Raw genomic sequence first — 13025 nt, 5'->3', positions numbered from 1 at the left:
TTTCCATGTGTTTTGGGACTGATTACTTACAGCGTAAGTACTTTTAGTACAGAATTCTCAGTATAAACAAATGTCTATAACACAGATGTTCAAGCACCGATAATGTGAATAGCATGCTGGGTCAACAGCTAATACCTAGAATAAGATAAAGTACTAACAAGTCATAATTTTTAGGCCTGTACGTGTGCTTAGTTTGCACAGTCATTGTGGATCACATAACAGGCTCCATGGAGCATCCGTGCTCTTATTTCCCTCATGACGTATACGCAATGCATCTGTCACTGTATTGGTGCTATGAACAACTTGTTGCTGTGTATCTCAGTGGAAAGACACTAAATTAAAGACTTCGAGGCTACCTCTTTAAACTTTCATTGCTTTACATTCCCACTAACACTAGTGACAACAGACAAGTATCAGTTTGTATGAATGCGATACTGCTCATATGAGACTAGATACAATCCAACACACTTCTATTTTCTCTAATGTAATCTGATGTTCTTTCCTTACAGTCAGTGAAAGAAATATGTATCTTTAAAACATTTTATGTATGTATTCTAATCAGTGCTGTGCTCCTTAATTATTCTTGTAATATGTGTTAGTAAAATTCTGTAGGATGCTATTGTCATTATAGCCAGTGGAAACATGTAGGAAGAAGAAATGAAACCATCAGTCTCAAAACATGAATCCATTCCTCAGGCATCAGGATCACTAATTATTATGTCAAGAATGTAAGATCAGAGCAACTGACTAGTGAGCGGATAGGAGAGGAACAAAACTTGCCATAATTCAGAAACAACATAAATAGTTAAAATAATACACATTTTAATCTCTTCAAATATATTTGCATAAATTAAAACAAAGCCTTACCAGCAGAAACCATCTCTTTATAGTAATACATGTTAAGGCTCATGAACTAATGAAACTGCTATCTACAAGAAATCAGGCCCTAGGGTTTCTAGACAACAGGTGGTCAGAGTGAGTGGGGAGCTCATGGAGGTATGTGATGCTACTGAAAGCGCATCCCTGAATTGCATGTGTTAGTCTTGCATTTGACAAAATTCCAGGAGCATTTTCTAGGCACATTGTTAATGACTTCCTCATGTAAGAATTATTTTGTATATTTTAAAGAAACATGCCCTATAAATTCACAAAAGTTAAATTTTACAGATTACTAGGTATACTGATACTTCTTTTTTTCAATAAGGAAGAACACAACTTCAGCATTATGAATGAGAGGAACAGTACAAATTTGTTGGGAAATCTGTCTATGGTTATAGCTATATGGTTATGTCTACTTTCACAAGAAGTGAGCATAATATGCATAAATCTCTGTAGCAAGACATTTGGTGCTGATGACCTGATGTCCACACTGTACGTGTTTTAGGGATAGAAGCTCTGGACTAGCTCCAGTCTGGTCTTGTTAACATTTGGATTGCATTAGGTATGCCACTGGAACCCATCTTCTGGTTTATTTGTTTATTTAAAAGAAATCTAGTTCTTATTACAAGACTGCTGCATAATATGAGCTGAAGTGCTAAGCAGAGATAACAGGAAAATTGATTTCCAAAGTGCATTAAAATACTAATGTGGATATGTACAGAACCAAAGGCCAGAAGAAACTCAGTCCCAGGCATTTAGTCAAAAAGTTCTGAATATATGTCTTCTCACTTCCTCCTCACCCATATATACCTTTCCCGTAACATATTTTAGCCTGTTAACGCAAGTCTTTTTCAGCCTGGTTTCCTATGCAAGTGTACGACCAGTGCGTGTGTGTGTTTCCATGCCTCTAAATAAGAATATATTTCAATCAAATTATATAAAAGGGTAGGGGTCTTGAAAATACAAAAATCTTGTGCTTTTTGTGAAAACAAGCAACTGAGAAACTCCTCCTGTTCCTGTGTGCCTCCTGTGCCCTCCAGAAAAACTCCCCGATGAGCTCAATGACAGTGCTGGTTCCAAGAGCATCCCCGTGTCAAAGAGCCGTAGGAAGCCGGGCATGTTTTGCTGCAGACTGAGGGTTTCTCAGGGGCCACAGAAGTAAGGGAAGCTGCGTACCAGGGTGCTGGGTGAGCACACAGAGGGGTGGTGTGGCTAAGGGGGTAAAGGCTGAGTCAGATGCATCTGTCTGCCAGGCTGGAGGATCCCAAGCTCATTTGCCCCTGGATTTTCCAAGGAGGTGGGGAAACAGGAGGATGGATGGGAAAAGATACCCTAAAATGGAAGATATGGATTTTCTCTGCCTCTCTTTTTGCAATCTGGAATCTAGAGCAACTCATCTAATATCAACTGCACTAATTCTATTACAGTACAGTAAAGGCTTGTGCCACAAGTACTAAAAAATAGTGTGGGTTTGGGTTTTTTTTTTCCCTGATTTGTGTAAACTGTTTTTAGTATTCCTGACTTATCCTATCAGAAATTTGATTATTAAATAACTAAAAAAACAAGGTATGATGTGTTACAGAATACTGATTTACAGCTGGAAGAGAATTTTAATCCTTGACATGAGAGAAAAATATTCAAGAGTAAGACAAGAATATTAGAAACAGCTGCTACTCATGTAATTATGGAATAAAGCATTTAACCTCATTTTCTTCTTCAAACGTAACTACAATAAAAGACAGACATTGTGAATATGAAAACAACAGTAGGACTTTGAGATGTTCTTTTAATATTCCAATAGAGATGAAAAGTCATATAGGTAATAAATTAAATACTAAATACATAAACCTACTATTTATTTAAAGATTAAACACCACTTGTGTTCCAAAAGGTTTTTCAGCTGAAGTTTTCAGAATCTGTGGAAACTTTCCAGAACCTTGTTTTTCCTTTCAGTTTAGAAAGCAAACCAAGTACACAAAAATATTAGGTATTTTCTGCATGCTAGAAACTTAGCTGGTTAGTCAGCGCTACTGAGCATGCTTTTATTTTTCTGTGACCTACCTAGAAGGGAACTTAACACTTTGTTACAAAAAGAAAACAAAAGAAAGCTTGTCTAGCTGAGGTTTCTGCCAGGAACTCCTCCCTTCCTATTCCAGCCAATAACCACAACCAACTGCTGCACTATGACAAGGCACGTAGCAGGGCAGACAAATTAGAGATCCTGTAACCAATTTTCTGTTTACTGCAACAAAGTTGTGGTTCACGTGCAAAACCATGCAATAACCGCACATGCTTACACTGAATTAAATTAATACTCTCACCTATAAGTATCTTTTTTTAACAGAAAAATGAACTTTCATGGTGACAAACTGTGTGAACCCATTGTGCACTAGCGCTCTCTCTCCTGACAGTGCAGGAGACTCAGGAAACAGGTCATGGGACTTTCACACCTTTGCTACCAAAACCCTCGTGCTTAGCGAACACGTACGCAACAGGAATCACTTCCTCATACCTGTCACGCGAACGCTGCTTTAACTACAGTGCCACCACCTTGACTGAACTTTCCACCATTCTTTGAAGTTCATTCCCTAATGAGTACGACACCTATACAGCCCACCTCGTCTTCCACCTCCCAGCTGGCAGCCCCCAGCGCAGTCAGATCCCTGCAGATTGCTATGGGCAGACTATAGAGCGTAACCCCAAAGTGAGACACTTTTGAGCCTGCTACATTCACATCCTTTTCTCAATTGTTTATGGTGCGTTTGAGAGGAGCTCAAGAAAGGCTCCAAGAGTTCTCCTCACATCACAGATCACTTGGCCAACTTGCTTTAAGGTGGTCCCTTTGTGTCCTTTGTATAACTGCACCGAAATGCACACAGGTAAGTTCCAGCAGCTGTTACCAGCTTCGGGTCTGGGAAGATTTAAATTATAGCAGGGTTAAACTTAGTTTTGTTTTTCCAAGTTTTCAGAAGAAGCAATGTAGCTGAAGTTGGGAAGGGCATAAAATACATCAAGGCAACCTTGGCATTAATGTTTTGTTGCCAGTGGAATTGACTTCAGTATATACTGTGAAGTAAATCTATCTCTGTGGGACAGATCTTTTTGGTTTGTAAACCACAAAGTTTATCTAGCCTGTAGTCTTAATTCCTATTTGCACACTAGTCACAGAAACTCTGACTGAATTCCAGGTTTCATGTCCAATTGGTGAGACTACTGCTTAGGAAAATACTTTTACTTTAAGGTGAGTGAACTTAATGAAGGCATCACCAAGAAACACAGAACCATACTACACCATTTTCCCCGTGCAATGGCACTTTTGGTATGGAAATACAGAATGCTAATACAATTATCAGTATGGAAATGCAAAATGCTAAAGCAATTGCCATTTTTAGCATAGTCAATGTCTTAAGCTTCCCATCAACTTCAAAGGGACCAAGATTTCACCTGTTTTTATATTTACAGATGTATTTTCAAAACAGAAGTAGGAAAAGATATTAGGGGAGAGGAGCTTGAGGGCAGATCAGCTCCTTGCATTTTTCTCACCATCTTCCTACAGCTGCTTTCTCTCAAAAGTCTGACCTTATTTCTCTTTTTTTTTTCTAGAATGATTTTTGAGAAATTTCTCACAAAAAATATTTGAATACCAGTGAGAAATTATCTTGACTTTTAAAAAAAAATTTGTTTGATTAATATTGACAGCTGTCCTCTTTTTTCCCCATGTGACTTTTTTGTTTATTCCCCCTCCTTCTCCTTCCACAGCTTACAGGTAATTCCCCTTTTCCTCCATGTCACCTGCTAATCTTCTCTGTTCTGCTTTCACCCAGTCTTCTTCCTTGCATCTTCTTATTCTCGTCCTCTCTGACCTACCTTAAAAACAAAGTCCTGTTTTATCTCTTCGTAATATCCAAAAGTTGTTCTCCTCTCCGCCCTGCATTGTTTGTGGTGAACTTTCAAATTCTATAGTTGAATGGTAACAGATAGTTGCCTTCTGGTGATGGAACTGAATTGCTGCATCAACTCAGAAATAATCCAGATTTGCAGAGGTTTAACTAGCTCACTTAATCCCACCAGTCTTTTGGGAGTCCAAGCAGTGCTCTCAGCCAGATGTCAAATTGAAATGTCTTTGCAGGCAGGCAGGCAATCAAAACCAGGAAGCCCTGACCCAGATGGATCCTGAAAACCAGGACAGTTCTAGTTTAAATGAACTAAATCTGTATGCAACTGTCTAAAACACATTCCATTCACCTTTTGGGCCTAAGAATATTTGAAAGTGTGTTGAAGTATGCTACCTCATCTCACTTCAGCCCTTAAAACAAAATCACTTGGGCAGCAATTGATTTTTAAAACAGTGTCAGGCTGGTCTGAGGCCCAACATATCATGCTCATCTTCAGGGGACCACTGCTGATAAGAAGGGGAGGAAAAAAAAAATATCAACAAATACATGGTGACAGTTCCCACATATAATTGAAAAGAGAAGAGAACTAAAGTAAGGATTAGAACCCTCTAACATTGCTGAGTTGTTCTTCAAGCTGTACTGAATTTGGGAATTAAAAGACAAACAGAAATTCAATTTTATTAGTTCTACAGAGATGCGCCTTCATTTAATATTTTTAACATTAGGCAATAATTTACTTACCATGACCTATTAAACTTACCGTATAGACTTAAAATACAAAATCACCAGTATCACAAGTTGGTCATCTCCCTTGTAATACACGCTGCTAACCCATAGGTCTTTGGGTTTATGAGATCAGTTTGCTGCTTCTAGGATCATTCACTGGGATCAACTGCAAAACAGCTAATCTTCCATCTATGAGATATTTTTAATGGATGCATTAACCACTTTATGCAGAAATACTTCTACCTGTATAAGCAGTTACCATGAACAGATGAAAAGTCTATAAAGGATGCAGTGTTATACAAAAACACAGTAATATTTTGACATTTATTACAATACTGCTTAACTGATATAAATATAAAACTCCCTTTTAAAATAGAAATGTCTTTGAGAAATCACAAGAATAAAGAGCCTTTAAAAACATTTTATGAAGCACTGTATTTCATTCTACATAGAATATTATATAGTCACCTAGAAGGGAAAAATGTTATTTAAAAAACCCAAAGCAGAACAAATATTTTTCATCAGATAAACTAACCAGTTTTCACACAAAGATTTTAGATTTTTAAGAAAAAAAACCCCCAACATTTACTTTTTGAAAATATCAACTTCCACTTTGATTCTACATTTATAAATCAGACAAATATGGAAAGAACGATTTAGTATTAGTATGCTAATTGTCAAAGAAAAAAGGTGGGAAAACCCCTGTGCAGTATTGACTAGGATTATCAGTTCAAATCCCTAGTGTCCATACTCTGTAATCATAGTTCAAAACACCAAAATAAAATTAAAAAATCAAATCTGTAAAGTAGGTGATGAATAGCTACTTTGCTCACTCATTCCAGATGTATATACAAGTTCCAGTGAAGGGAGCACTCATGATTGAAGACAGTTGTGATGGAGGTGAGGGGAAAGGACCCAAAACCCTTTTAGAGGCATCTCTTCAATCAACCTGCTGCTACAGGACAACCAGGCGATCAGGCCCAGTCAGCATGGGTTATGAAAGGCAGGTCCTGCTTGACTAACCTGATCTCCTTCTATGACAAGGTGACACGATTAATGGTTGAGGGAAAGGCTGTGGATGTCATCTACCTAGACTTTGGTAAAGCCTTTGACACTGTCTCCCACTGCATTCTCCTGGAGAACCTGGCTGGTCATGGCTTGGACGGGCATACTCTTTGCTGGGTAAAAAAACTGGCTGGATGGCTAGGCCCAGTTGCGGTGAACCGAGTTCAATCCAGTTGGTGACCAGTCACAAGTGGTGTTCCCCAGGGCTCAGTATTGGGGCCAGTCTTGTTTCATATCTTTATCAATGATCTGGATGAGGGGATTGAGCGCGCCCTCAGTAAGCTTGCAGACGACACCAAGTTAGGCAGGAGTGTTGATCTGCTTGAGGTAGGAAGGCTCTACAGAGGGATCTGGACAGGCTGGATCAGTGGGCCAAGGCCAGTTGTATGAAATTCAACAAGGCTGGGTCCTGCACTTGAGTCACAACAACCCCATGCAATGCTACAGCCTTAGGGAAGAGTGGCCAGAACGCTGTTCGGCGGAAAAGGACCTGAGCTGAACACGAGCCAGCAGTGTGCCCAGGTGGCCAAGAAGGCCAACAGCATCCTGGCTTGTATCAGGAATAGTGTGGCCAGCAGGAGCAGGGAGGTGATTGTCCCCCTGTACTCGGCGCTGGTGAGGCCGCACCTGGAATACTGTGTCCAGTTTTGGGCCCCTCAATACAAGAAAGACATTGAGGTGCTGGAGCATGTCCAGAGAAGGGCAACAAGGCTGGTGAAGGGTCTGGAGCACAGGCCTTATGGGCAGTGGCTGAGGGAACTGGGGTTGTTTAGTCTGGAGAAGAGAAGGCTGAGAGGAGACCTTATCGCTCTCTACAACTACCTTCAGGTAGGAGGTTGTAGTGAGGTGGGTGTTGGTCTCTTCTCCCAAGTAGCTAGCAATAGGACAAGAGGAAATGGGCTCAAGTTGCATCAGGGGATGTTTAGATTGGATATTAGGAAAAATTTATTCACTGAAAGGGTTGTCAAGGACTGGAACAGGCTGCCCAGGGAACTGATTGAGTCACCATCCCTGGAGGTATTTAACAGACATGTAGACGCTTAGGGACATGGGGTTTAGTGGTGGAAGTGGCAGTGTTAGGTTAACAGTTTGACTCACTGATCTTAAAGGTCCTTTCCAACTGAAATGATTCTATGATTCTATAAATCACCGCCTGCTGTCAATCAAAGACTGCAAGTACCACACCATATGGGTTAACAGACCTAGTTCTGAAATCTTCCAGCAGATGTCCTCACAAGGCAGTTGTGTCAGGGAGGTTAGAGATGTCACCATTTAAAAGACAGAGATGGGAAGGAAAAATAGACTTAAAATAAGGGTGATATAAATATCTAGATAGTCAAATGCAAAGTATTGAATTTATTCTCATGTGCCAAACTTAAAAACATAAACAACGTGTTAAAAAATAAGGCTGTGATCTTAAAAACTACAAAAAAAAAAAAAAAAAAAAAAGCCCTAACACCCCCCCCTCCCCCCAGTTTGTTTTAAGTAGCACATCTGTTTCAATTTTGTTAGGTAATTCTTATACCTCAGTTATAAACAAAACAAGAGATTAAAAAAAATGATGGTGAAAAGCATGAGCACAAGTTTCACATGGAAAACAGCATAAAAACTTTAATGCTGTCCTCCTTCTGTTTCATGTTAAAACTGACACTAACTTTATCGTATGCAGAGCTGATGTGCAGCTTTCTGCACTACTCCCTAGTGGCAATGACATACAAATGTTGTCACGAAGCTGGTATTCTTGGAAGCATAAAATCCCTCGGGTACTTCAGGGAGACTTAAAAAGAACAATTTCCTTAAAATAGTGATCCTCATCATTACTGCTACGAGTGGGAAGTTTTGATACCACATTAAAAAAATTTGACTTGTCCTTCTGTGTAGTGAGTAATGCATCTGCAGTTAACTACTCACAGACACCTATGTGATAATGATTCAGTCAAGTACTGGTCTACAAACTCAAAGCCGGGATTCTTTACCCAGGCCTACGAGACCAGTATCTCCAGTCCTCAATCCATTACCTGCTTTAATGCAGATGTTCATGGCATCATACATGAGAAGCCACAACAGGGAAAGATGAAAGCAAGATGATGAGCATCACCGACTCTTCTGCAAGAGCAGACACAGAAATAAGTGCCAATACTTGGGGCTTATTGGGAGACCAGCCAACTGGGACATGTCAGTCACTACAGTCTGGCTGGTGGAAAGGACTCAAAACTGTCCCAGCTTCAGGAAAATGCTGGGAGGGTGGCTCCAATAGCTGGGACAGACTTGTCTGCCAGAGGTTCTTTGGTAGACCCGTTACAGCACTTAGAGACAGAAAGTTTTGCTGTGTTCTACACAGTGAATTAGGTCAAAGCTAGCATCATCAATTAGAGAATCAGACTGCTTACGAAATCTTAGAGGAGTAGGGTATTTGTCAGTATCTTGTCTGAAGCTTCAATAGCGTGGGTGACTGATTTTCTGCAGGCTGATATCTTCAATTTCAACAATGAAAGTAAAAACAAAAAGATTTTTATCTTGGTGTCAGTGAATGACCACGGTGAACAATACAGAACTGTTACATTTCTTAACTGGTGAACACTTTCATGCCATAGAAGCATCAGATAAAGCATACTCAGCACTTAGTTTGTCCTGAGAAAAGAAGAATCCACGTTGCACATCCTGAAAAGCATGGTAAATACAGAATTAAAGCTATTAAACTTTCCCAGCTTAACTAAGGTTCTCTTCAGCTATCACGAAAAATAATTATAAAAATATCTTCAACTTTTTTGTTGTGCTTTACTTAAAAAAAAAAAGCACAGAAGAATTCTACAAAATCAAGATTTCAATTTAAAATATTAAAGGACAAATACAAATGAAGGATGATGTCTGGGAGCAGCTGCAGTCTATTGTTAACAATTTAAGATTGCTTCACTAAGCTGTCTTTGTCTCAAATCTCAAGCCCCTCACCCTTTAGCCATATGATAAGGAACACAGAATTACAGTCCAAGCAGAGGCTAACTCTACCATTTCCAAATAAAGACTTCTTATGGGAAAAATACACATTTCAAACAAAACCACAAAAGATGCTGAAGCAATCCTAATTGTAACCAGCTCTTCCTCCGTAGCTCTGGTTTCATTATGTAAACACATCCCAGTCAAATCTTTACAAGCTATGTCAACAAATCATGATTTCCCCCTCTTTCCCCAGGAAAGCTGCAAGGATAACTGTACACATGTCCAAGAAATAGAGGATGTCATTTTATTGGAGGTCCACAGGTAATTGTATCACATTAGGGAGTGGAAGAATCTTGTGGTATGGCACAACACAATACCTCACTCTAAACACTTAAACAGAAGGTTAAATGATATGCAACATGATCAAATCAGTAACTCTCCATCTTCTAGGCACCACTGATTAATTTAAAATAAATTTTAATTGAAAAAATAATATAGTCCATTAATTTGTCTGTTGCACTGTCTTTAAATGAAACAGCACTTTGAAAGTCACAAATAAAAAAGCAGCACTTTCTCTTAATACCAACACCACTGTAACACATACTGTAGCGTGGCATGCAAATCCATATCTGCAGTCTTTTTTTTTTTTGTATTAACAAATGGAATGGTAATTTTCTATCTCAAATATTAGTAGCATAACATGTAAGTGCAGATCATTCTGGCCACAAGTGTGGTAAGCCTTAACAAGTGTGTATTACAAGAGCATAGAACACAGAGCATGACACTTACATCCAAGAATCTCTCTCTTTTGTACTGTACATGATGTTTGTTACAGGCTGAATTCCAACTTGCTGTACCCAAGCTTCAGGAAACAAGATTATTGACCTTTTCTGGTTTTGCTTAAAAATAAAATGCAGTCACCATCAAAGCACAACCATTAACAACCTGGTCAAAAAAATGCTGTAGCTCCATTGAAAAATAACTTGTCTTTTTAGTAGACTCCATTACGCAATAAAGTTTCCATTACAGGCATGTTACGAAGTCTTACAGTGGTACTGCAGTGTCATTCCTGTTAAGCAGAGATTTGTATAGACACCAAGAAATGGTGCAATGTTCAAAAAAGCTGTTCAAACTGAGCTAAGCTTCACAAGACCACGTACTGAGTCTTCATGCAATGAATCCTGGCTGGCTAGACTCAGGACGTGCATTGTATGGCTGTGTGTAATAGGACTTCCACTTGGCAGCATCCCAGGGGGTGATGGAGCTTCTTCAGGAGTGAGAAACTGATGACCTTCGTGTTCCTCTTTTAATGGCATCATGTCTGTCAAACCTGTATCTGATGTGAGATTTGGCATAGAAGATGGTGGTGTTGGTTGCCCTAGAGTTAGAGTTGCACAAGGCCCACTGATAGTAGTCTTTCCTGGTAAAGGTAGCTCTTCACTAGTTATGCTTGGCTCACTCTGTAGTAGGGGGGTGGCAGCAGCCTGCAAAACGAATTTAGTGCTCTGAATGCACTGATCTTGGTCACACTGTAGAATGGAAGGGTGTCAAAATCATATAAGGCAAACAGAACAGAAAAAAAAGGGAGAATATGAACAAAAAGGTATGGAAAAGAATGGGATATGAAGAGAAAAAAAGAAAGCCATTAGTATCATTCCATGGTTAGCGACCCAAAAATCCCATTGCATGCTGCCCAGGGGGAAAAAAAAAAAGCATGCATAACTGAGCCAGTGCTTTGGATAACCATCAAAGTCAATTATGATAAACATTTACAGTGTTCCCTTAAGGATTTTGGTAACCTCTAAAATAGTATTTTGTGTGTACTGTAATTCAAACGCTTTGCTTATTCTTGTTCAAAGCCATTTGGAAAGCCTAGCTGCACAGTCTGTGTATAACTAACTGCACTGGACACCTCAAAACCTCCCTGATTCCAGGTGAGGTGAATCACTTCCACACTACTCATTTTACCCTAGAGTAGCTAGCAGTTCATAGAGAGGCCCAAATGCATAATCCAAGCATCTTTCCAAGTTCAAAAACACTAGGCAAGTATCTTTTTTTTAATTGGTCTTCACAGATCAGAATTAAGGTGCTACAGAAGTTTTCCAGAAGAATTCCACCTGATGCAGGTGGGTTTATAAAGATATAGCTGGCAGCACAGCCTCTATGAGCAAAAGTTTCCCCCCTTCCCTATTTAATACATTACATATACACTCTAGAGAATATACTACACTATCCTCAATACTCTGTAGGATGTATAGAAATTAGGCAGTACTGCAGATGCATTAGTTTAATCAACTTTCATGATCTTTAGGCTGTGTCTTGATTAATTTAGTCTTGACAACATGAAGAATCAAGGTACAAACCACAGATTTTCTGGCAAGCACTTTTACAATAACAAGCCAAATTCAGCATTATATAAATCCAATTAAGCTCAGTGAGTATTACCAGGAATGCTTTTGGCTCTACATCCTTCCTAAGAACTGTTTACACAAAATTATCATTCATTCCTTGAGATGACAAGACAACAGGTAGGTGTTTCAATAATGTCCACCTAGCTAAGTAGGTGGTAGACCTATTGCTAAATTAAGTTTCTTTAACTCAAACTGGCATAATTTTTGAGAGTTTCCAAGGTCAATATTTATTTAATTGATAGCCTGATCAATTATAACATCTGCAGATTTTCAAAATCCTGTTAGATTAACTTGCCACACTACTGTTCTGCTGTGCAAAAGAAACACTACAGTTAATGAACAGAACTGTAACTCCAATGTAGCAAAGAAAATCTGGAAGCAAGCAAGCAGAATAAAAAAATATATCCGGAGGTAAGACATGCCTATTGCTGTCATTATTTCAAGGATTCTGTTAAAGCAGTGTGTTCTGCTTTACAACTGACTTCTTTGATCTATATCAAATTACTGAAAGACATTACAAATCCAACATCTGTTCAAGATATTCCCAATCATAAGCATTGCTACTAATACTACAGCAATTCCCTAAAATGCCCATTTGAGTTTAATAAGCCACTGTGATATAGTCTATGCAAACTCATGGAAAGGCTTTTGCTTCCTTTACTGTAATGATGAAAACAATCACTATGAACACTTCCTCTGATATTTTCAGGTCCTCCAATTCCACCACTGAAGAGCTTAATGATGGATGCGCACACACTGCATTCAGAAAGTGTGCAAGCAGACTGCTTGGTCACAGTAAATAGGTAGTATTTTAAACATGTCTAAGTGGTTTAAGACTCCCAGAACAGCTATTTTTTGACAGGCAGAAGTACGATCCTTACTCATTTACGTATTTTCCAACACTTACGCATTCAGAAAGATAAATGCACTGACTTCCTATTATAAAAATTGAGTTCAGAAATGTTGCAGGCAATTTTTTCCCCCACAAAATGATGAACAGCCCCAGCCAAACAATTGAAGTTGTCCCATATAATTTCAGAGGGATTACTCACAGGCTTAAAGTCAAAATCTTGCATAAGTACCTTACTAAGAAGAAAACTGTCAGCATCTT

The 13025-nt window shown here is 39.0% G+C and overlaps 1 protein-coding gene across 8 annotated transcripts in view; it reads right to left on the bottom strand.

The window, feature by feature from the left end:
• Positions 1 to 9784: 9784 nt before the first annotated feature.
• ZDHHC14 (zDHHC palmitoyltransferase 14) overlaps positions 9785 to 13025 on the bottom strand; it is a 120227-nt gene continuing 116986 nt past the window's right edge. For 5 of the 8 annotated variants that reach the window (XM_075706630.1, XM_075706634.1, XM_075706631.1 and 2 more), the window contains one exon: positions 9785 to 11032. In XM_075706630.1, coding sequence (XP_075562745.1) covers positions 10631 to 11032 — 402 coding nt within the window. In that variant the 3' untranslated portion in view covers positions 9785 to 10630. The remainder of the gene's footprint in view (positions 11033 to 13025) is intronic. The other 3 variants (XM_075706632.1, XM_075706633.1, XR_012830894.1) reach the window with 2 other exon arrangements.

The sequence above is a fragment of the Pelecanus crispus genome, chromosome 3 (assembly GCF_030463565.1).
Source record: "Pelecanus crispus isolate bPelCri1 chromosome 3, bPelCri1.pri, whole genome shotgun sequence".
Taxonomy (NCBI): domain Eukaryota; kingdom Metazoa; phylum Chordata; class Aves; order Pelecaniformes; family Pelecanidae; genus Pelecanus; species Pelecanus crispus.
This window is presented reverse-complemented; position numbering and strand designations above follow the sequence as displayed.